Source organism: Echinops telfairi, unplaced genomic scaffold (genome assembly GCF_000313985.2).
Source record: "Echinops telfairi isolate 266 unplaced genomic scaffold, ASM31398v2 ScPeMD7_7469;HRSCAF=8507_1, whole genome shotgun sequence".
Classification (NCBI taxonomy): Eukaryota; Metazoa; Chordata; class Mammalia; order Afrosoricida; family Tenrecidae; genus Echinops; species Echinops telfairi.
The window spans coordinates 32110962-32137014 of NW_022111373.1; the positions used below are offsets into that span (position 1 = coordinate 32110962).

A 26053-nucleotide genomic window follows, 5' to 3' on the forward strand; every position below is an offset into this window, starting at 1 on the left:
GACCCACAGGGCACTAGGACCCAGCACCTGACCCACAGGGCACTAGGACCCAACACCTGACCCACAGGACACTAGGACCCAACACCTGACCCACAGGGCACTAGGGCCCAACACCTGACCCACAGGACACTAGGACCCAACACCTGATCCACAGGCCATTAGGACCCAGCACCTGACCCACAGGGTACTAGGCCCAACACCTGATCCACAGGGCACTAGGACCCAACACCTGACCCACAGGGCACTAGGACCCAACACCTTACCCACAGGCCACTAGGACTTCTTTAGCAGATCTAATTGTTAGCGTTTTATCACATAGGACCTGGAAAGCTGAGATTTTTCAAACTATTTCCTTTTAATAATAAAGATAGTAAATTTCTATATTATCTACTTGAACCAAATACTTAAAAAAAAAAAAGATAAATTGGGAAATTAGAAAAGTTACAGGAATATGTCTTTACTCAGCCTTTTTAAAAGAAAAAAATGCGATTTCTATTTAGTTGATGAAGAAGAAAAAAGTAAATTCTTTCATTTTTGTGTACCATTAATGTTCCTAAGCACATTTAACATGCTTCTTTCTTTTTTTTTTTAATGGAAAAATGTCCTGTATTCATGGTTCAAAAACAAAACCCAGTTGTGGGTGAGTTGATTACAACTCCTGGTGACCATGCATGTATGTGTAGAACTGTGCTTCATAGGACTTTCTTTTTTTTTTTATTATTTTATTGGGGGCTCATACGATTCTTATCACAATCCATACATACATACATTGTATCAAACACATATGTACATTTGTTGCCCTCATCATTCTCAAAACATTTGCCTTCCACTTTAGCCCTTAATATCAGTTTCTAATTTTCTCCCTCCCCCTCCATAATGAACCCTTCATAATTCATAACTTATTATAGTTTTGCCATAAGTTACACTGTCCGACGTCTCCCTCTTCCATCTTCTCTGCTGTCCATCCCCCAGGGAGGAGGCAATACTTAGATTCTTGTAATCGGTTCCCCCCTTCTTCCCCACATTCCCTTCACCCTCCAGGCCTCGCCCCTCTCACCACTGGTCCTGAAGGAGTCATCTATCCTGGATTCCCTGTGTTTCCAGTTGCTGTATGTACAATGTACATCCTCTGGTCTAGCCTGATTTGTAAAATAGAATTGGGATCATGATAGTGGGGGGGAGGAGGCATTTTAGAACTAGAGGAAAGGTATATGTTTCATCATTGCTGCCCTGCATCCTGATTGGCTTGTCTCCTCCCCACAACCTTCAGCAAGGGGGTGTCCAGTTGCCTACCAATGGGCTTTGAGTCTTGACTCTGCATTCACCCACCTTTACAATGATAGTTTTTGTTCTTTGATGCTTGATACCTGCATGCTTATTTCGTATAGGGCATGAAATATTCTATTTAAGTATCACCCTATCCTCTAATAACTTGCTCATCCTAAAAAAAATACTGCTAAAGATTTGATATAGAGCAAGAATAAAACACTGATAGTATTATCATGTAGTAATACATAACTGATAAGATTATTATCAAGGAAAACCTGTATTTCCTGAAATAGTTTGTTAACTAGTGAAGGGAAATGATGATGAAATCATCTATAGATTAGTCAGAAAGTCAGTAAAAATGGTAGAACATTTGCTTGCCACCAGGATTCACCTAGGTAAGTCTTACTCTATCCCTGAGCTAATGGGAGCATTCTTACTTTTATTAGAGCTCTCCAAATTAGTCACTGCAAATGATAGATTAGGGAATTCCAAGATTCTGGCAATTACATTTTTTTGTTAAATAGAAACAGTATTCATTTCTGTGGCTTGGTATGGAATTAGGGTAATGAATATTTATGTATATAATGAAATTGCTTGTTCCAGCATTTGATATTTAGTAGTCAAGATCTAGTCAAAGCATCTGACAAGATTCAACCTGCCTCTAATATGTCTATTCCAATGGCCTTTTATTGCTCTTTAGGACAGTGGTGTCGATGAAAGTGTTTGCTCACTTTAAAGGCACCGTGCTTTTGTTTTATCCCTGAGTTCAGAGTGACAGTGGTACAAACACTGGACTCTATAGATATTAGCAAATGTGCTTCTTATCTCTGCAACTTTAGGTAAATTGCTCAACTCCTTAGAGTTTTACTGGCCTTGCACATGTTGCTAGGTTGTCATTGAGAATAAATGTTTACAAAAGCACTGTGTATGTTATCAATTGCAATGAAATAGTGAAGGTGCTTTACACTTAGAACACAAGCCGTTTGTCTGTAAATGGGCAGTGGAAGGCAGATTTGGCTTAAAAGTCCATAAAGAAAATTAGTACAAATGGAATGCCTTTAATTGTGTGTGTGTGTGTGTGTGTATTTTGTTTTGTTTTGTTCCCTAAACTAAGTTATCATGTAATTGCTTAACGGCTCATTGTGAAACACATCTGAAACGACTTGGCTTGGTCAGTAAGGTGTCATCTGTCATATCCCAGCGCATAGAAGCCTCCCTGGTATCTGGGGGAAGCCTGTGTTCTCGGTGCCGCACCACAGCAGCATCTGTGCTCCTCCTGGCCCCTGGCTGCTAGCTCCAGTGGCCTGCGGGCACAGGCCGGCCCATCTGTTCAGTAGGACAGCGCTTGATTGACACGGAGGGGCCAGCTGATGGTGAACTTCCTGCTCCTCTAAATATTTAATAGTATCCCTGACATCAGTGTTTGTGGGTAGTAATGTATTTTTCAGAAATACAAATAGAGGGCTTAAGTAACCATAAAATCAAATTTATGAAATTCATTCAGATGGTGAGAAATTATAGCAAAGTTAAAACAAAACAAAACACCCCGCGTCCTTTCAAAAGCTATAGCATGAGAAATGTTTTATATAGAAAAACATAGATGAGAGTTGGGCATGGGCCCTAGTCCTGAGCATCTTCTGTATGCCAAGAACAGGACTCCTGAATTCCATAAGCCAGAGTGTGTATGACTACTACTAATAACAACAACAATAATTTACTTTGTATTTTGTAATGCTTTATATCTTTTTTACTTGTTCTGTTTCATTTCCTCTCACATTTCTAAACGGGTGAATTTATGCACTCAATTACAAAAGAAAACAGACTGGTAGAGCATTCTGTCAGGTTCACTGTGTGGAGATTTGGGATCATTGGGTGTTGGTGGGTCGATTTTTACTAGAGTGCATTGTTTCATAGCTTTTCTTTTTTACTTGATTGAGAGAGTCGTTGTTAAAAATCTAAACAAAGCATAACAAAACTACCACAAATAGAAACTGTGGCCAGTGAGCCAGTTCATTTCTAAAACAAAATCCACCACAGAATGGTTACAAGGAAGGGATAATTTAACCAGAGTGGAGTATAGCACCCAGGAAACACACATCATTCTTCCAGTTCCTGAATGCTTCCTTATCCCTCCCCGCCCCTACTGTGACCCAGTTCTACCTTACAAATCCAGCTAGACTTGTTGGTACAGACAAGAGCTCTCAACACATGGAAATCAGGACAGACAAAACCCTAAGGAACAGTAGTGGGAGTAGTGATATGAGGGTAGGGGGATAGTGGGGTGGGGGATGGGGGCCTGGGGAGAAGGGAAGAAAGGGGGAACCCATCACAAGGTTGGATTGTCTACCTCCCAGGGGGACAAATAACAGAAATGTGGGTGAAGGGAGACAATGGATCGTGTAAGACATGAAATAACAACAATAATATATAATTGATCAAGGATTCACGAGGGTGGGAAGGTTGGGGAGGCAGGCAAAAAAGAAGCTGATACCAAAGGCTCAAGTAGAAAGAAAATGTTTTGGAAATGTTGATGGCAACATATGTACAAGTGCACTTAATACAATTGACCGATGGATTTGTAAGAGCCCTCCAATAAAATGATAATTTAAAGAAATAAAATAATAAAATACATCAGATCTAGTGACTGTACAATGGAGAAGTGTGAGGTTTTGGACACAGCACAGATCAGATTCATACCCTTGGAAGCTTAAATATTTCTTGTAAAAATATATCATGGGACTCTCGGAGAGGAGATGAGCCAGTCAGGGTGCGATGTAACGATGAGAAATACAACTTTCCTCTAGTTCCTAAATGTTTCCTCCCCGCTCCCACTACCATGACTCGAATTCGACCTTGCAAGTCTAGCTAGACCAGAGGATGTACACTGGTACAGATAGGAACTGAAAATACAGGGAATTCAGGGCGGATGAGCCCTACAGGACTAGTGGTGTGAGTGGCGAAACAGGGAGGGTAAAGGGAGAGTGGGTAGGAAAGAGGGAACTGATTACAAGGAACTATATGTGACCTCCTCCCTGGGGGACAGACAACCGAAAAGTGGGTGAAGGGAGACGTCGGACAGGGCAAGATATGACAAAATACCAATTTAAGAACTATCAAGGGCTCATGCGGGAGTGGGGAGCGGGGAGGGAGGGGAAAAATGAGGACCTAATGTCGGGGGGTTGAGTGGAGAGAAAATGTTTTGAGAATGATGTACAAATGCTCTTTACACAATTGATGTGTGTATGGATTGCGATAACAGTTGTATGAGCCCCTAATAAAATGTTTAAAAACATATATATATATATCATGATGTGGTTAGAACCACGAGGTTTATACTCTTTTGCTCAATGAGCATTTGGTTATGGTTTTGGTTATAGTATACATAAATAAGTTCTCCATATAGTAGAAGGTAGTAAATGGATGAAATTTTTAAGACTGTAACTCTTTACGGAAGGAGAAAGCCCCTTCTTTCTCCTGAGGAGGCGGCTGGTGGTTTCAAACTGCTGACTTGGAGGTCAACAGCCCCAAACATAATCACTTCACTACAGGGGCTCTTGGATTAAATTTTTAATAACATATTTTAGAGTCAGAAATGTTTAAGAGTAAAACAAATATTGTCTCTAATCCACAGTCACACTGACAATTTTATTTTATTAAAAGTAAAAGATATATATGTGTAATGAGAAAGTGCTTACATATTAAAGATAATTTTCACTTTCTCTTTTCAGAGTTCACTACTGTTAGTTGTTTACTCTTAGAAAGGGGAAATAAATGAATGAGTAATATATGTAATAACATATATATTGTTGTCTTCATTGTTGTTAAGTGCAGATAGCTTGCTATTTTTTTTTGTTTTTTTAGAAAAGGGACCATGTTCTGGGCTCAATAATATAGATTACACATATGAATCTTTCCATATCAAAATATATAGGTCTAGTTTCATTTATGTATTTAAACAGGCACATGATATCATATATTCATTTTATGATAGACTTAACGAACTACTGGGAACCTATATTGTCTCCAGCTTTTCATTCATGTTGCATTTTGAATGCTATAAAGTGGCAGATGAATTTAAAACCATGTATTTGATATTTTGATAACCTTTTCTTCATGAAGACAATATTCTGTATATATTGTAGAAAATTATAAAAGTGGAAAAAACAAATAATTTTAAATAAAAATTTTACATAACCTCACCAACTAGAGATAAAGCCTTTTTTCCTGCCTTTTTAAAAAATGTACATACATACATACATGTATACATATAGTGGTCCCGTGGTTGACTTTATTCCTTGGCATATTTTTCTGTTTCTTTAGAAATTCTTGGTGAGTATAACTTTTAATTTTAATGTTACTGTGAGTTTAATTATGCTATACTATTACTTGGATTAATTTGTAATGTGAGATCTAATTAATTTCTACTTTTTAATTTTAGCTGGACCTCCATATACTTTGTATTTTGGTATTAAATTTTATGCAGAAGATCCATGCAAACTTAAAGAAGAAATAACCAGGTATGATATTGACATTGAATTTTAACTGTTGAACATATGGCATAAACAGAAGACTTTATTTAAAACCAAATTGGTCTGGAACATTTGTATGTGGCTTTGCCTGCCCTTGTAATGCATCTTCGGTGAGGGTTACATTGAAACTCATATGACATGAAGCCTGATCAGTGTATGATGATAGATGGACTTGCAGAGTGACACACACTTGCGTGACATGATGATAGATTGTGCATCTGTTGTGATGGGATATTTCTGCATCATTGTTAAGGACGCTTTCAGCCATTTGTATTCACATAGAAGTTTCCATTTGAATTTTTGAAAGGAAGGTCATTTTGATGCTTTGTATGCATATGTAAATATAAACTAGGAAAACCAGTTGTTTCTCTTTAATTGATCACAACTTAAATATCAAGCATCCTGCTGTTTCATTTATCTTTCTTTTTTTAATCATTTTATTTGGGCTCATACAATTCATCACAATACATAGAGCAGTTGTGTAAAGCACACCTATACATTTGTTGCCCTCATCATTCCCAGAATTTGCTTTCCTCTTGGGTTCCTGGAATCAGCTCATTTTCCTTTCCCCCCCTCCCCCTCCCTTCCCCCTCCCCCCTCCCCCATGAATCCTTAATGATTTATAAATTATTATTATATCTTTTATTACACTGCCCGGCGTCTCCCTTCACCTACCCCTCTGCGGCCTGTCCCCCAGAGAAGAGGTTATAGGTAGATCCCTGTGATCAATTCCCTCTTTCTAACCCCCCCCCCCAATTAGGAAATAAAAAAATAATGATTTCACTATTTGGAAGGGGAAGAAGACCAAGGTCTTCTAACATATTTGATACCAAATATTTATTAAGGCAGAACTTCACATTTGTATTGATAGTACTGTTAAAATCATCACTGGGACTGCCTTTAAAGAGCAGGTGATAGTTATAGATAAGAAAAAATACACTTATACATGTAACTCATTAGGGAATTTCCAGGGAGCAAAATTATATTAAAATTTAGTTGAAGTTTTTTATATAGGGTTGTCAGAAGCTTTACTGTGCCTCAATTTTCTCAACTGCAAAATTGGAGATACTGTACATATGTCTCATAAGGTCTGTATAAGCATTATATGGGTTAACTTGTGTACATCTCTTACTCTTTTATTTGCTTCATAGTAAGTGCTTGATTAGTGCTGTAAATTGCTAGAGTTGACGTTGACTCATGATGCTCTTAGGCGTTTCAGCATGAAACATTGCCTGGTCCTGCAGCATCTTCCTGAAGAGTGATAATGTTTGAGCCCATTCTTGTGCCCATTGTGTCAGTCCATCTTACTGAGAGTGTCCCTCCTTGCTCTTGGCCTTACACTTGGCCAAGCACGATTCTCTCTTTCTTTCTTTACCCTGGAAAGTTAGTGGAATTACATCTTAGATAGTGGTTAGTTTCTTAAAAAACAAAAACAAATGATTCAGTGTCAAGAAGTGGGAAAAGAGAAATATTTTTTGATGTATTCACCTGTGTTCACCAGATAATAATGGTGACAGGAATTTCTGTTCAGAATCCACTACTGGCTCAACAACAGAAGATGTGAATTTGTGTTCAATATACAACTCTATGTCTAATCAATTTCAGCAGTTTGTCCTTAAGTATTGAAACAGAACATGAAGTTTAGAACCAGAAGTTGAGAACCCGATGGTGTAGTTGGCTTCTCTTGGGGTCTATGATCTAGAGTTATTTTATTGTTTCCCCAGAACAAAGAGGTGAATTTAGGTTAGTTCAATGTACATTCAGTATGCTATCACTACACATTTATTTTCACCATGTGCTGGAAATAAAAGTCATTTATTTTCGTGAATATATTAACTTTGATGGGAAGGCATAATGGACCTGAAGAACAGTCAGTTGCTTGAGGTAATCTTCGCAAAACAAAGCAAAACAAACACCAGCGATCAAAGTAAACATGCTTATAGTCATGACTTTATACATATTGTCTGTACTCCTTTTGAACATCTGACCTACTCTTTTCACTCCTAAAATTGAATTCCAAAACTTATTTAGCTATTTCTTTCATGGATGGCCATCCAGATTCTTTTTGCTTTTATAAAAATAATATATTCTGTGCATGTATCTTTTCATGCACATAGATACTTACATAATATTATATACAGCATTTCAGAGATTGGGAATATTGTTTTTAGGAAAAAGACTAAGGGTGAATGTGACACATAAAACAAAATTTCAGGTTTTGTTAAAAAAAAAAAAAGCTCATCGAATCCCAGCAATGTGGAATAATTATTATGCCATAAAATGTTATCTAAATGAAGACAAAATAGGTGCATAAGCAAATGTAAAGAAAGATGATGGTGCCTGGATATCAAAAGATATAGCATCTGAGGTCTTAAAGGCTTGATGTTAAACAAGTGGCCATCTAGCAGAGAGCAACAAATCCACATGAAAGAAGCACACCAACTTGTGCGCTCATGAGGTTTCGATGGACTCAGGTAACAGGCACCAGAAGACCCAAAACAAACAAAAACCCAACATATTGTTGAGAATGAAGGGGGTTGGAGCAGAGACCCAAGACCCATCTATAGACAATAGGACATCCCCTCACAGAAGGGTCACAAGGAAGGGATGAATCAACCAGGGCGCAGTGTAGCACTGATGAAACACACAATGTTTCTCTGGTTCTTCGAGACTCTTCCCCCGCCTCCCCTCCCCATCATGACCCCAGTCTGCCTTTCAGTTCTAGACTGGAGCATGTACAGTGGTACAGATAAGAGCTCAAGACACAAACAGTTCAGGTCAGATAAACCCTGCGGGAGCAGAAATGGGATTAGTGATGTCAGGAAGGACAAGGTAGAGGGAGGAGGGAAGGAAAAGGGAACCAGCTGCAGTGAGGGATGCATCATCACCACATCAATCATCACCCCGCCTGGGACAGACAACAGAACCGGGGCGGGGGGGGCGGTGGGGGCGGAGACAGCGGTTGGTGTAAGATAGGAAAATAATAGTAATTTATAATTTATCAAGGGGTCACGAGGGTGGGGAGGAGGGAGGGAGGGCAAAAAGAGGGATACCAAGGGTACAAATAGAAAGTAAATGTTTAGAAAACATTTGATGATGATGGCAACATATGTACAAATATGCTTGATACAATTGATGTATGGAATGTTGTAAGAACCCCCAATAAAATGATTTTAAAAAAATGTTATGTGAAATAAAGTTGAGGTTCTATAAGGTTCTATAATCTTCATATTTACCTGTCTGCCAGCCTTTAAAACAATTTTAGCTAAAGAAACCTTAATGCTCACATGACGATAAGACATTCAATTAGAAATAAGAAATCCCTGGAACTTCCACCTTGAGTGGTAGGCTTTCCTTTTAGATTTATGTAGAATGAGTCTAATCCCTCTCCCCCTTGTCATCCCTTTAAATAATTCTGTCCTCATGAAATCCATTGAACTTATTTTGAATTCTAATTCAAAATGTTATGGCATCCTTCCATGTAGTATGTGTTATTCATAGCTCTGTATCCCCAGTAGATTTGATAAGCATAACATGTATAGTTAAGACAGGCTTTGGCGTGAGACAAGCTGCAGATTCAATGGCCTTTTAAAATCTCATTTATCTCGTCTGTGGAATGGAATAATGATATTTCCTTTAAAAGTTGATGGATGAATATGCTAGATTTTTATGCAAAATACTCATCATAATGCAAAGGAGAGTTAAATGTTCAATAGATGGTAGGAAAAATAATAATAATTAGTGAGTACTTTAAAACTGATTAAAAATTCAGGATGAAAGACCATGTTGATTAGGTGTCCTGGGTTTAAGTCAATCAGAACTTTCTGGCTGTAATTGTTCATTTGATTAGGAAACATCCTACTATTCCTCCCTAACCTTTATCTCTTGAATTTGTATTTAAGGGCGATTTATTCATCCATCCATCCACCCACCCACTTTCCCACCCACCACGTGGAACACCTACGATGATCTAGCTAGTGCTCTGTGGATAAAGGAAATGGAGCAGTGGTCAAGAGGAGAAATTATGTTAGGCCTCCTGAAGACATTGTCAAAAGCCCTGTCTGGTGCCACTGGCTTGTTCCTGAACTTTCACAGATCTAGTAGCTCTTTCCAAAGAAGAAGCTCGTGTTACTTCCAAGTGGCTCATTTATAATGACTACTTTTTCTTTTAACGTCCAAACCAGGGGCTTGATTTCATTGGTTTGGTTTTACAAAAACAGCATGGAGGCCATATATGACCTCCTCTGGCTGTTCAAGGGAGAAGGAGAATCCATCTCTACCCAGCTGCCATGAGGCAGGTGAGCCATGCCTCCACCCCCTATCCTGTTTTACTCTCTGACACCAACTGTCCCTCTGACAGGACTCTTTCTCTGCTAGGTTTAATAATTCAGTACAATGGGCACGCAGAACTTGGACAAAACTCACTATTATGGAGGTTTCTTCAGGAAGTTAATAGGTTACAACAAGTCAGGATCAGTAATCAGTATGGATACAGTCATTGGTCCACAGCAGCCCCTCTCTGCCAATGGCCAAGTCTTCTTTCTAGGCTCTCCACCTCTCTGTAATGGAGTCCATGGCCTCTGCCTCTATGTACCAGGAAGCCAGCCCACTGCTCTGCTGCACAGTCTAGTATCAGTGCTGCTCCTCGGCTCTTGCCCGTTGTCTCCCTACCTCTACCTCGGGCCTTGGCCCAGCTCCTTTTCTCTGGCCTGTGGTATTTATGCTGCAGCCTCTGGTGCCTCTGCTCTGGGCCTTCGCCACTCCGGACAGAGCTCTTGAACACACTCCATTGACAGCGTTTCTTTGCTGGTCCTGGGATTCTCCCTGTTCCTGCTTCTGAGATGCCTCATTCTTATATGGAGGTGTGGTTTTTCACTTTCAGTAGATCGTGCTCCCAAGGAAAATCGAGGGTAAGGACTGAAGTAACACCCTCTACTAACATCAAAAGACAAATTGCATGAGGTGAATCTGCTGCAGAAGACCTCTTTTGAGTATTGAACATCAAGGGTCTCACTTTGAGGCCTAAGGTGCGCCTGACCCAAACCATGGCATGTTGGGTGTTGAATAAAGGACACCATGGTGCTGGAGAAGCATATTGAAAATACCATGGATTGCTGAAAAGACAAACCGATCTGTCTTGGAAAAAATATGGCCAGCTTACCCCCTTAGAGGCAAGCATGGGCAGACTTTGTCTTACATTCTTTGGACATGTCAGGAGAGACCAGTCCCTGGAGAAGGACATCCTGTTTGGTAAAGTGGAGGGGCAGTGAAGAAGGATTGACTTGTGGCTGCAACAATGGGCTCCAGCCTAGGAACAATTGTGAGGATGGCGCAGGACTGTGTGGACGTTTGTTCTGTTCCTAGGGTCGCTGTGGGTCAGAACCAACTTGATGGCACCTAGCAGCAACAAGATTTACTAAGGCAGAGCCTCAGAATACGTCCCCTTTCCAACCCTCACCCCCCTTCATCCTAACTCAGAGCACTTCCTCCAAAATGGTATTGTAACCACAGGCATAGAGGCCAGAATTGATCATACGTAACAAGGGATTATGGCTGCTGCTGCTGTTAGGTCTCGTCAAGTGGGTCCCCCGCCATAGGGGCCTTGTGCACAGCACTGCACAGTCCTCTGCCGTCCTCCAGTTGTTCCTGCGCTGATCCCTTGTTGCAGCCACTGTGTCAGTCCATCTTGGTGAGAGCCCTCCCCTTTCACTGCCCTTCCGCCTTTCCAAGCATGGTGTCCTTCTCCAGAGACTCGTATCTCCGGACAACATGTTCAAAATGCACGTGGTGAAGTCTCGCCATTCCGGCGTCTAAGGAAAACTCTGGCCATACCTCTTCCAAGCGAGTGTGGCTAAGAGCGATATTAAGTAATCCACTACATCTCAATTTTTGTAGTATTTTCTATTATTTTGTTGGGGATTGAGGTCAAGTGCTTCAATTGTAATTTTTTTATAGTACATATTCTTCTCTTTGTGAGGAGTTCCTGGGTGATTTTGTGAAGCTTAGTGAAATGTAGCATCTTCACTAGTGACCTTCTATCATGCTTTTACTTTCTGTCTACTGACCCTGTTTCTTTTTAAAGAAACATCTGTCCCCATCTATCTCAGAGTTGAGGTGTGGGTCTCTTATCCCATTGTGGATGCAAATGGAGCTTGGGATCTTTAAAATAACTGTGCAAGTCTCAGGGAGGAGATGAGCCAGTCAGGGTGCGATGTAACAATGATGAGAAATACAACTTTCCTCTAGTTCCTAAATGTTTCCTCCCCGCTCCCACTACCATGACTCGAATTCGATCTTGCAAGTCTGGCTAGACCAGAGGATGTACACTGGTACCGAGAGGAACTGAAAATACAGGGAATCCAGGACGGATGAGCCCTACAGGACCAGTGGTGCGAGTGGCAAAACAGGGCGGGTAAAGGGAGAATGGGTAGGAAAGAGGGAACCGATTACATGGAACTGTGTGTGACCTCCTCCCTGGGGGACAGACAACCGAAAAGTGGGTGAAGGGAGAGTCAGACAGGGCAAGATATGACAAAATACCCATTTATAAACTATCAAGGGCTGATGAGGGAGTGGGGAGTGGGGAGGGAGGGGTAAAATGAGGACCTAATGTCGGGGGTTTAAATGGAGAGAAAATGTTTTGAGAAACGATGTACAAATGCGCTTTACACAATTGATGTGTGTATGGATTGCGATAACAGCTGTATGAGCCCCTAATAAAATGTTTAAAAGAAACAACAAAAAAAACTGTGCAAATATAAAGTGATAACATTGATAGTAATGCCCACATTTTAATTATTACTTTTAGCTTTCTGAGACCAAAATGTTATTTGTGATGTTCTTCTCTATTGCCTTCTCTTGAGAATTACTGCCTCTTTCTTATTCTTTCTCCACATGATTTAGTATTATGTTATTTAAGCACTTTCCCATGTCCTTTACGTTTAAATGTTTAGCCAAGGTTCTTAGCCTCCTCTCACGTGCTGTGGCTGCTAAAACCTTTTCTGTTCTCTGTTACCTTCTGTGCAGACAGATTCTGTTCTCTTGATTCTTCTGTTTCACCTTCAACTTGCCCCAGGAATCAAACTTCGACGGTCCCCACATATTTTTTTTTTCTTGCATCAGGGCCTCAGGTCATTGGGAAAGTACAGGTTTGGCATTGTTGGTTGGAGTTTTTATGACAATCTTTGACCCAGAGCTCTCATGGAGAAAAATGTTTTGGACCCCCAAGTAAAGCAAGGTCTTTGTTTCTTCTTTGCTCACTTTTCGTGCCAACCCCCTCTCCCAATAATTGCTTATCTAGTGATAATCTTCAACAATGTATACATCCTTGGTGTCAGTTCAGCTCTTCCCAGGGAACATCAGATAAATAGAAAGCTATGAGGCCAAAATTTCACACCTTTCGCCTGAACCTATTGCAGATGTTGACAAGAATGGTTAGGAATGAGACATAGTGCTTTTGCTATGGAGGTGCTCACAATGTAGCCAGAGGTGCTCACAGTCTTGCTATGGAGGTGCTCACAATTTGCCGGGGAGATGTATGTAAACCAAAAACCAAACCCACTGCCAATGAGTTGATTTTGACTCATTGCAACCTTATGGGGCAGAGAAAAACTGTTCTTAGGGTTTCAAGACTGTACATCTTTATAGGAACCTGTGCCATCTTTCTCCTGCAAAGCTGCTGGTGGGGTTGAATCACCAACTCTGTGGTTATCAACCACATTGCCACTAGAATGACTTCGATACAATACTTGTTTCCTAATTTACTTAAAGACAAAGTCAGTAATCATTATGAAATCTCTGCTTTGTACCAGAAAATGTGCTTTGGAGAGCTTGATAAATGGATTTTGGGGTAATATTGTTTTGTTAGTACAATGTAAATATGATAATATAATTTACTATTCAAAAATTGGAATGTAGATTTACCTTAATTATAACCAGAGACAACTTTGGGCTCAGCACCCAGTTAGCTTAACTGAAGGACATTGGAGGTAAGATCTTAACTCTATATTTTAAATAAAAATGAAATTATACTCTTAGTCCCATAAAGTGGTCATAATAAATTACATATAATTATAGTTGAATCTGAGATAACGTTGAAATATTTGTTCAGCATATAAAATATCAATTTACTTTATCATAAATTTGTATTTCATTAAACTAATCAGATGTTTACTATAACAAAGATTAAATTCTTAATTTCAAAAAGTGTACTTGCCTTTTTAAAAAATTTTGAGTGTTTTTTTTTAAAATTTTTTATCTTTGTGAAGTTTTAAAGATCTCTTTTATCTTTGACCCAAGGAACTGTGGTGGCACAGCGGTTAAAGCACCCAGCGGCTCCAGCCCACCAGCCGCTCTGTGGGAGAAACTCCTGTAGTCTGCTTCCATAAAGATGCCCTGTCTTGGAAACCTTATGAGGTTCTACTCTGTCTTATAAGACTGCTTTGAATTGGAAACAACTCAATGGCAGTGGGCTTGGCTTTAGATTATCTTTGAAGGGCTGCCCAAGGAAGTCTTTTGTTTTTCCCCATGCATTTCAGCAAGAGATGTTCACAATGTGCCTATTTGCATCCACTTAGCTGTTCATCAAGTCAGCGAATATTCATTGAGCAGCTACTATGTGTTGGGCCCTCCGCTTGGGGACTACAGCAGCAGGTGGGATATAGCTCCTGGTTTTGGTGTCTTTCTGTCTGTCTGACTTTCTGCCTTTGTTTCCCTACCTCCCTTTCTCTCTCTTTTCCTCTTTCCCTTGCTCTTGCTCTGAAGCAGACTTCGGTGGGACCCGGCCTTTGGTGGTTGTCTTCAACAGGGATCTGACTGTCTAGTCTAGTCAGACATTACAAAACATCTCACTCAAAGAAACAAATATGTAGCCCCCAGTAAAGTGATTTTTAAAAAAAGAAGAAAACTAATATGCATCTATGACCCACTTCTTAAAGACAAAACAAACAAAAAGCCTCTAGGAAATGAAATTTCATCCATCAGTGTAAGACATGAAACAAAAAAAGATAAATTATCAAGGGTTCATGAGAGAAGGAGGGAAAAAATGAGCCACTACCAAGGGCTCAGGTAGAAAGCAAATGTTTCGAGAACGATGATGGCAGGAAATGTACAAATGTGGATGGATGGATGGACTGTGATAAGAGCTGTACAAGCCCCAATAAAATGGTTAAAAAAAAAAAGAAATTTCAAGTTGTCAGTAGAGAAAGAGGATTGTCAAACATAATTCTCCAGCAAACAGCAGTCATTCTTATGAAATGTTTCTATTTTAGATTTTTAAAAAAAGGGTTCTCCTGCTATCACTTTTCTGTTTTCTGAAAGGAGCACAGCTTATCACCACAAAGTGGATGTTGTGTCTAAGCTGAGGGCAGAGAGCATTCAGAGGATGGGGGCGGTGATGTGGAACCCGGAAAGTGAGTGCAAGGTACAGAGGGCGGGGGAGTTAGCAAGAGTACGGTATTTGGTTCAAGTAATAAGCAAAAATCTTAGGAGCAATTTTAAGGAGTGTGAACATTTCCTGATAGGGAATGGCAGGATTCTATTTGTCTTCCCGGAGTCCTATTTATTTCCTGGGGAGTTTTTTTAGGAGGACCATAGTACGGCAAGTAGCCGAGACACTTTGAGGAGTCCTGGGCATGGTACCCTGGCCTACGGTGGGGCGAGAAAGAAGTGCGTGGATCCCAGCAGCAGCAGAGGTGGTGGTTGATTGTGGGACTGGTTCTGCCTGGGTCCTGCGTTTCTCTGGGCATCTGGAGTGGTGCACCCTGTACTGCAAAGGAACCGGGGGAAAGGGAGCACAGAGCAGGTTCCACTCAAGCCTTCTGATTGCAAAGTTCTTATCAATCTTCTAGAAGTCATCACTGTAGCATCTAGCAATCAGATTCCCTCATGGAGGGCTGTGCGCATGTAGAGGCATTTATTATAGATGATGTTAAAAATTCACTTCCTTTGCTTTTTTTCTTGCTTTCCTAAGGACAGCAAAAATCACCTTTCAACAAAGTAAAAGAAATCATGAAAGGACAGCCTGGAGTGTGAACGTGTGTGTGTGTGTGTGTGTGTGTGTGTGTGTGTGTGTGTGTGTATGGTGTGTATGTGAGTGTGTGTGTGTGTATGAACATGTTTATGTGTGGTGTGTGTCTTTGTGGGGTGTGTGTGTGTGTGTGTGTGTGCGTGTATGTGATAGAGAAAGTGATGTGGCCACGGGTCGTGTTGCTGACTCATTGTGTTGGTTCATATGTAGCCTCGCTCATTCAAGTAATGGAAAGGCTATTGAATAAAGAAAAAGGTAGTCAAAGTTGGATAGCTTCCTGATTGAGAGTTCTCGTGTTGGATTGCTGATGTTCAGATTCTAGATTTGCCGTTTAACTCCTCCTGTGAGATCTTGAGCAAGTGACTGCATGAACTCCTAACGTGTCTCAGTTTCCTCAACTGCAAAATAGCTATTTTAATAGCTATTAATGCAAAAGAGCTATTATATATAGCTATTATAAGAGCTATATAACTGCAAAAGAGCTATTTTAATAGCTATTAATGGAAACAGCTCTGGCCTCATTTTGAAGTCTTACTAAAGTTGTTGTCTGTAACCTACTTAAAGTGAGTTACTATGTGTATACTGCTTGGGACTGTGCACTGTTTCTTTAGGCAGCACGAAAATGAAAAAGCTGCAGATAATGGATAGGGTGGTCTTAAGTGGTAGGATTAATGAAATTAAACTGAAATGACCTTTCTGCCCCATCTACACAATTTTAGCATCTGTAGATAGCACTTGTAATATTGGGTCCTTGTAATTTGTTACTCTTAATAAAAGCATGCCCCGGAGTAGTCATCATAATGGTGATAATGGCTTATATTTAACCTTCATATCAGGTGAGGAGACTAGCTTTTAGAGCTCGTGAGTAGTGGAACTGGGATGTAAGCCCGGCAGTCTGACTCCAGAGCCTGTACTTTTATCTACGCCCCCCAACAATATTTAGATAGCCCCCATCCACTCAACAGACCCCTCACAAGAGAGTGTAAAGAGGCTTTATTTCATGAAAGGTGATTGGATTTTGGCTTGAGTATCAGGGCCTGAAACTTGTGGCTTGGGCAGTACAGGCTGTCGCTCACCTGTTTTCCCTTCTTTTCTAGGTATCAGTTTTTCTTGCAGGTGAAGCAGGATGTCCTTCAGGGCCGGTTGCCCTGCCCCATCAACATCGCTGCTCAGCTGGGAGCATATGCCATCCAGTGTAGGTTTCAGTTAAGTGTGGTTGCTTCAGAAATGTCCTGAGAACAATTGAATTTTGTTGTTATTGTAAAAATATAGATCACACATTTGTCAGTTGCATCAGTAATATATAACCATCACCAGTAACTGGTGCCAAATTTTATGACACTACAAACAAATTTAGTGCTTCCTAAAGTATTCTCCTTTCTCCCTTCCTCTCCTATCTTTGGTATATATAAAACAGGCCCAACTTTAATTTAATTTGTTGTTCAGTCCGTTCCAGCTCATAGTGATCTGGCAGGACTGGGAGAACTGCCCTGCATGGTTCCAAGGCTGTGCTTGGAATCGTAGAAGCAGCTCATGTCTTTTTCCTTTCAAGAAGCAGATGAGCTTGCACTGCTGCCTTGGGGGTTAGCAGTTGAGCGTTTTTTAACCATGGTGCCATGGGAGCTTTTTCCTGCTCTTGGTAATTGTTATTAAACAATAACTCTGTGCCTTTACCTATCCAGACAGAATGCTCCTTAGCAATGAGTGTGGAGAGACTCTGTCTTGTATAACTGGAACCTTTACAGGTGCTTCCAGACACTGGGAAGGAGCTCATGCTGGGTAAAGTAGAGGGTTAGCAAAGAAGAGAAACCCCTTCAGGGACACGGATTAACCCAGTTACTGCCAGCAGCGGAGTCAACCCATAACAACAGTGGCCATGACACAGGGCCAGGCGGGTTTGATCTGCTGTACGTAGGGTTCTGGGAATTGGAACTGACTCGGCAGCAATAAGGCAGGTGACGTTGGTGAGGCCAGATGCTACTTGCCCTGGGTGATTGGCCAACTCTGCTCGGCATGCTTCCAAGGGTCCTCCATGCTGCAGCAAACAGCAGTGCACTCCTCATACCAGTCACAAGATGGAAACAGCCCAAGGACACATCAGCAGACACATGGGCAAACAAAATGTGGTTGTCATTTGAGCCCCTTTGGTTTTCAGGTTTCCCCCCCCCCCAATATTGAGGTTTATCTCTGATGAATTTTGACATTCTGGGTAGCCCTCTTGAATTTTTGTTGTATGTTTTTTGGTATTTAAAATCCAGGATCGATGAACCTATAGAGCAGCGGTTCTCAGCCTGCAGGTTGTGACCCCTTTGGGGGGGTCAAACAACCCTTTCACAGGGGTCGCCCAATTCATAACAGTAGCAAAATTAGTTATAAAGTAGCAACGAAAATAAATTTATGGTTGGGGGGTCACCACAAATTGAGGAACTGTATTAAAGGGCCATGGCATTTGGAAGGTTGAGAACCACTGCTGTAGAGACAAGTAGAATAACGGTTCTTGGGGATACAGTGAGGGAGGAGGAGGGGAAATTGGTGCTGACATCAAGGAGTTCAAGAGGGAAGAGAATGTTCTGAAACTGATGGTGGTAGCAAATTGTATAGTACTGCTTGATGTGATTGAACTGTAGAATGATAGGATATATGTATTAACTCTTAATGGTTTTGGAAAGATTTTTTTTTAAGTTATATCAGTAACAAAAAAAATGTGGTTTATATGTACATGCAGTAGAATTTTACTCAACCATAAAGAGAAGTGAAGGTCTGAGACTTGCCGCAGCATACATTTTTTATTTTAAGCAAGAGTATATGCTAATAATCTTATCACATGATCCATGCCTTCCACCAATCGCATTTAGGCATAATTTTAAGGGTTTTTCCCCCCATAATTTAAGTTTTAATCAGTATCATTTCAGATGAGATAAAAGTGGAACCAGTAACCTATCTATTCTAGAGAGTTTTATGGATTTAAAAAATCTCAGCAGTAGCATCAGTTCCTTCTTAACATGCGGGCAGGGTCTGAATGTCCACGCTGCATCCTGCCTCCATTCATGGACCCCTGATCAGTCATGTCTCAGAGAGCCCGTGCGGGTTTGAACTGCAAGGAGTGTGGTATTTCTAAGATGGTGATTTGGGCCAGATACATTTTGAATCATATGCAGTATCTGTTCATGTTATTATCTAAGAGTATATATTAAGGTTATCATGGTTTTCCACCTGTAGCATTTCTAGTATATGTTCAAATATTCCAAATTCCATTTGCTATGTTTTAGTTTTTATAACCGATATGAATAATTAAGATTAAAATGATGTTAATTATATTCTGTGGGAAAGCAAAATATAAAGTTTAAGTTTTTAAGGCAAGATTTTGTTTATACTATCAAAGGTATCTTACCAAATATGGGGTTATCATATATGAGTTTATTAATATTTAGGCATTTGAAAAAAAGATGTTTAACCATGTAAGGAATATGCCCTCTTCCTAAAATGGAGAAAACGATTGCTTTTTTCTTTGCAGCTGAGCTTGGAGACTATGACCCCTATAAACATACTACGGGCTACGTGTCAGAGTACCGTTTTGTTCCTGATCAGAAGGAAGAACTTGAAGAAGCCATCGAAAGGATTCATAAAACTCTGATGTAAGAATCACATTTTATGGTACTTTATCCAACAACCATTTTCTTATGTTATTGGCAGACATTAAGAAAAATGTCTACAATAATAAACTCTTCACCTCTGCCTGGAACCTTCAAGTACTCAATTTCTTTTCATAGTTTCTTTAGTGTTCTATAGCACTAATAATGTTCATGGAAAGCTCAGACAATCTTTCAAAGTATAAAGAAGAAATCAAAATATAGTACCTAAAGACAGATGGCATGATATTTTTGTTTAATGAACTTTCAGATCTCTCTCTTTCTGCATAATTTTCCCTAGAGAAGATTTTTGTTGATTTGTGTTTGTCTGACATTAATGGGATTTTTCCTTATTTCATTTATTATTACTGGTTTTCTTTGGCATACTTTCCTTTTTGTCACCAGGATCTTGTGAAACATTTTTTTAAAACTACAAATGTGTTTTAACTGCAAAAATTTAACTACAAAAACTTTAATGTATTCTGGATTTATGCTGTCTTAAGTATGCTAATTCTTTAGTTATAAGCAAAACCCTATTCAGTGTATAGTAACAAATCTGGAAATCATGATGACATCCATGTGGAACTTCTAAGGATATTATGTTAATGCCACATATACCTGTGAGAATATGCATGCCCCCTAGTAGGATTTCCAGTGAATGGCCTGCATCACTGAAGTTATAATTAAATTATAGTTATTTTGGTTAAATCCTTTATAGTGATTAACTTCCTTTGTTGCCTCTTTTGTAAGATTCCCTCTTGAATTGGCGTGGTTTCAGATCCATTATAGTTAGAGGAAAAGAATGTTTGCCGAGTGGCTCTGTTTCGGCGAGCAGGAGCAGGAGCAGAAGTCAGGTGGTTGCTGGATTGCGGTCAGACAAAGCAGGCTCTCCATCCGATAGCAGCTCTTGCGAGAATGCTCTCCGGCCTGATTATGACTCCTTCGCTTTAAGATTTTGCTCCAGTGGATTCTAAGAGAGTGCTTGGTATAACATTATAAACGGTACTGTGTGGCACGGCCTGAGGATACTGATTCTGCTAGGAGTTTCATGGTACAATTTCACTGTGAAATTTTCAAGGAACTGTGGCTGAGGGACTTACTATATATTTATATGCTACATGTGCTGATGTTGACAGTGTGTCTGTTATTTTGCAGAGAATATAGCCTGATCACGATGTGGTAGCTTTCTTGTGCCTAATTTGTGATAAGCCTTCTTTATGGTTATCAAAAACATTGTATATTGCTGGGCACCATTGATTGAAATAGGAATTTGTCAACATGGAAATACACCAAAGCAAGAGTTATTAATTTTCAAAGATTCATAGCTCCTTTTGTTACCCATGAAAACCTCACTGGCGCCCTCTCCCTTTCTCTGTGACCCTGAGCCTCTGTGACCCTGACTCTGTTCACTGAGCCGCGGAGACCCCCACAGTGCTTTCACGAGCAAGCTGTGCCCTTTCCTGCATAACCTGACCGGTGAAGGGTTTGGGAAGGTTTCTGTGCTTGGTATGAAGAAAATGACATATTTTCATAGTTTTCAAACATTAATTAAAGCATTTTGAACTGCACTTGTGTCCCGGAGGTGTTTCTGGGCCCCTTTTTGGGTGGGGTGGGGGGTCGTTTCGTCCCTGCCCCCATGGCTCTAGTTCCTTCCTGCTCACGGAGCTGCTGCTGCAGAGATTGTTGACGCCTCCTAAAGACACGCTTTCTCATTGGAGTACTGAAATCCCAGTTACTTCTTTCGTGGTTTCTGAAACAGGGATTTTTATTTATGTTGGGACAGCGGTTCTCAACCTGTGGGTTGTGACCCTTTTGTGAGTCAAACGACCCTTTCACAGGGGTCACCTAAGACTTTCGGAAAACACATATTTCCGATGGTCTTAGGAACAAGACGCCGCCCCTCTATCCGTCTCCAGGCGGGCCTGCCCACATGCAGATATGCCCACATACGAGTGCCCGCGTGAAGACTGTTACCCACGCTACACCATGCTTCAAAACAACATTTCATTTATTTGTCATTAGAAATAAATATTTCACAAGATATATTTACATAGTTTTTGTGATGAATCACTCTGCTTTAGTTATGTTCAATTTTTAACAATGAAAATACATCCTGCATATCAGATAGTTACATTACAGTTCATAACAGTAGCAAAATGACAGTGAAAATAGTGTTGTGGTTGGGGGGTCACCACATCATGAGGAACAGTATGAAAGGGTCACGGCATGAGGAAGGTGGAGAACCACTGTGTTGGGACATTGGGGAGGACCTCTGGTGCTCAGTGACTAAGTGCTTGGCTGAGAGCTAAAAGGGTGGAAGTTTGAGCCCACCAGCTGCTGCTTGGAAGAAAGATGCAGCAAGAGGGGCCATACAGATGACAGCCTTGGTAAACCCTCTCGGGCAGCTCTCCCTAGAGGGTTGCTGCCAGTCAGAATTGACTTGATGGCAATGGATTCGGTGTGATTTGGGGCATTAGGGATTGCCAATAATGAGCAAAAATATATTTCAGAAATGAAATTAATATGATTATATTTAATTGTAATATAATTAAAATCCAGAACCTAAAGTTTTGTCACCAAGAAGGCAAGGACCTTCTTGATAGGCCAAAACTCCCATTTGCATTAGCCCCCAGATTATTTTTCCAGTGAGTATCATGAAGGGATGGCTTCCGTTCCGTGTGAGTGCAATCGCCATCAGTGAAGTAAGGCTTTCTCTTGTGCCGTAACTAGGGGCCAGACTCCTTCTGAAGCTGAGCTGAACTACCTGAGGACGGTCAGGTCCTTGGAGATGTATGGTGCTGACCTTCATCCCGTTTATGTGAGTAACATTTAATGAACCCAAATTATTTTCCGTTGATGGCAATTTTCTTGAAAAGTCGTGGAGACTCCTACAGGAAAGCTGCAGGCGTGTTGTTTAGTTTAAACACAAACCATTTCTTGCATGCATTAAAAACGAATGGGTTCTGCATAAAAGTCTGTGATTATATTTCCATGTGTAGAAAACAATTCATTGGGCTTGAGAAACACAATCTGGATAACAGCTCCAAAGGGCTTAGCCTAAACGTCAAAACAATGTAAAATTGGTGTGTAATTGAATGTATTAAACAGAAAACATGAGGGGTTTCCAAAAATAGATTTTTGTGGCTGAAAAACATTCATCAAATGACCTGCCAGGTAAAGTAGTCACTGGGCAGCAGTCCAAGGTACAGTTCCTGGTGGTGCTTTGTTGGGTGTGCAGGTTCTGTTCATTTGAGGGTTACTACCTACCAAAGGGGGCTGCTTGGAAAGAAATGCTTTGCCCATTTTCTTCAGTGACCGATGAAAACTTGCCAGATATAGTCAGTGAGCAATTACAGTGAATCTGTCTGAGTACTCTGGATCCAAGCCTTGGCCTTTGAGCCAGTGTCTAAAGCTGTCAGTTGATTATTCTGTGCCAGTGAGATCGAAATGCCATTGCCTTTGCTTTTATACCCGTTTAGTTAGCAGTCGTCACATTTGATTATTTCACAGGAAATGAATTGCTAACGATTACCCAGAGACTGAATTTGTCCATTGGATCACAGAGCTTGCTTTCTAAGGCACCTTGATAAAACTTCCTGTAATGCAAATAACACACTCATACATTCATTCCGTAATATATCTTTTGCTTATCTGGGCTTTCTAAAATAAGTTATCACTTCATATTACTTTAAAGTTTTGGAAGTATTCCTTGGGTTACAGGTTTGGGGCAAGTAGTACTCCCCTGATACACTGGATCTCAATCTCATTAGGTTACTATTATTTGTTAAGGACACCTATAAACTTTTCCCTCGAAGCCTCATTAGCCTTTTAGGTTTTTCAGTTGTTTGCTTTCTTTAATATTTCTATAAGGACTTTTTAAATAGATTCTCTTGCAGAACGCTTCTGCATTTGTATAATGCTCACCCTCATTCAAACACTTTTTGAGGGGGAAGTGGGGTGGGTGATGAGAATTTATAGCAAATGAGCTGGATTCATTAGAATCATTCACACATTCCTCTGGGATTTGATTTTTACAGCTGATATGGACAGCAGTTGGTATTCTTTCAAAACATAGTAGTCTTAGGAATCCAAGTTTCAGTCTTCGTCATTTGGTTCTAGAGAAGGAGCATCATGAACACAAGTAGGAAGTTCTGTACAACTCTACTTGTGGCTTTTGTTTTCTCCTTTCGGCATCCCATTTAATTTGTGGGGATTTATCATTGCCATGGGAATTAAGGTTCTCCAACCCTGATGACACGGTGGCTCATGCATTGGCCTTCTAACCACCAGGCCAGCAGTTTGAAGCCATTAAGGACTTTTTGGGAGAAAGATGAGGCTCTTTGCTTTCATAAAGAGGTTCAGTGATGGAAACCCACAGGGGCCTGTCCACTCTGCCCCATAGGGTTGCTATGAGTTGGAACGGACTCAGTAGCACTGAGGTTTGTTTGTTGTTTTAACTTGCTTGTTTTGCGCTTGGAGTCTTTACCAGACGAGATTACCTTTAAAAAGTTTTAGACCTCGTGCTTTGCACAGTTGATCTATGTATTGTGATGAATTGTATGAGCCCCAATAAATTGATTTAAAAAAAAAGTTTTAGACCTCTTAAAAATCTCAGTGAGAAGGAAGGACCATAGTAGATTCCTAAGAAAATCCTACGGTGAGACTGCCTGTGGCCATGTGAATTTTCTGGAGAGGGTGGCAGCACCAGACCAGGCCTCACAATTGTCCACATCAGAGGGTGGGGCCCAGCGGGACCATTTGAAAGGAGATTGTCAATAAAAGACCGTGGTTTCCAATCCTTGCCTGCTCCAGAAACTTGCCTGGAGCTTTTTTGGTGCACTTGATACCTAGACCTCATCACCAGAGATTCGTGTAATTGGTTTCCTTGACACCCAGACATCAGCATTTAAGGCTGCACAGGTGAGTCCAATTAATGTGCAACCAGGGTTGAACACCACTGGTAGAAACAACCTGGGTGAGTTGTTTAGTGTCGATATTGGTAGCCCAGATTCCTTTTAATTAGCTACAGTGAAAAGTCTGAATTACTGTGAAGACAGAAAAGCTTTCTCACAAAATTTGGGGGGGAAAAAGAAGGACCTGCAACATAGATACTCCTATAACTTAACTAGTAGCCCCTCCAAGCCAATATCACTCACATATTAGATCCAACATCAATATAGCAAATTTTGTTGGTATAGCCCATTATAGTTCAAAGAATCTCTTTTACATGAATAACCTTGTGGTCATAGGCATATGTTTGTTTTTGCAGGGAGAAAACAAGTCTGAGTATTTCTTAGGATTAACTCCGCTTGGTGTTGTTGTCTACAAGAATAAAAAACAAGTCGGGAAGTATTTCTGGTAGGTACTTGTGAGTCAGTAAAAAGGCTGGGGGAAGAACATCAGGTACAGTGGTTGACACAGAAATGAGTAAAAGTGGGTATACATTTTCTCCCAATACAACTTAGTACATCTTTTCCCTATACTTTCAGATACTGGGCTTCTGGACTCTTTTGTTCATGGACACACCTGTAGCAAGATTTCCCACCCATTTTAAGGCCTGCCTGGACACACCTGTGTTCTAGAGTGCTGTGGCCCGAGGGTGACTGAATTCTAACTCTAGATCAGTGCTTCCCAAAGTGGGTGATACAACTCCCTGGTGGGCACTGGCATGATTCAGCAGGGGCTACCAAAGCAGATATTTATACTTTATCCTCCATGATGGGTTAAGTACGAAAGTTTTTAAAATGCTGGGGGATGTTGAGTAATTGTTAATTGTCTTCCTGAAAAGGGGTTGTAGATAAAATATTTGGGAACCTGTGGTCTAGATGGAGAGAGGCCTGGGAGAGATTGGGAGTCCTATGACTTTGTGTGGGAAGGTGCCAAGAGCTGGAGATGTTCTGATTGGAAGTCTGAAGGTTCCAGTTCCTGAGAGGCTTCTTGGGAGAAAAGCCTGGGATAGACTTCTACAAAACCAGCCTGGGAAACCCCCTGGCACAGCAGTTCTATTCTGACACAGGTAGGGTCTCCGTGAATTGGAATCACCTGGTGTGGTTTGGTTTTTGGGGGCTGTGTATTTATTGGAGGAGAATGAAAACAGACTTTTATGTAGGAAGCTGCCCGGAGCCAAGGAGGAATCTCTGCAGTCACCAAAGATATATGAAAACCAAACCACACTCACTGTCATCAAATCTATTCTGACTCATAGCGACCCTGCAGGACAGAGTAGAACTGTTCCTGTGGGTTTCTGAAACTACGTCTTTAGAGCAGTAGACAGGCTCTTCTTTCTCCCATGGAGAAAGCAAACCCACTCTGTCCTAGTGGGCTTGAACCACCAACCTTGTCATTAGCCACACAACATTTTACTCACTCCACCAGGGTTCTTTAAACAGTATGTATATAAAGAAGCCATTCTTAACCAATATTTTCCCACTGGGAATTTCCAAAAGATTAATTCTTAACAATACTAATAAACATTTGTTGTTGTTTTTTTCAGGCCTCGGATTACAAAGGTTCACTTCAAGGAGACTCAATTTGAACTCAGAGTCCTGGGGAAAGATGTAAGTTTTTGTTTAGCACTTAGCTGAAACAAGAGCAGAAGT

The 26053-nt window shown here is 40.6% G+C and overlaps 1 protein-coding gene across 2 annotated transcripts in view; it reads left to right on the forward strand.

Moving 5' to 3' along the window:
* LOC101661196 (band 4.1-like protein 4A) overlaps nt 1-26053 on the forward strand; it is a 186737-nt gene that overhangs the window by 147359 nt on the left and 13325 nt on the right. The window contains exons 4-9 of one of the 2 annotated variants that reach the window (XM_045285089.1): nt 5708-5786; nt 16923-17020; nt 19340-19460; nt 22185-22272; nt 24724-24812; nt 25948-26011. In XM_045285089.1, coding sequence (XP_045141024.1) covers nt 5708-5786; nt 16923-17020; nt 19340-19460; nt 22185-22272; nt 24724-24812; nt 25948-26011 — 539 coding nt within the window. Of the gene's footprint in view, nt 1-5707; nt 5787-16922; nt 17021-19339; nt 19568-22184; nt 22273-24723; nt 24813-25947; nt 26012-26053 lie in introns of those variants that run through there. The other variant, XM_030888909.2, reaches the window with a different exon arrangement.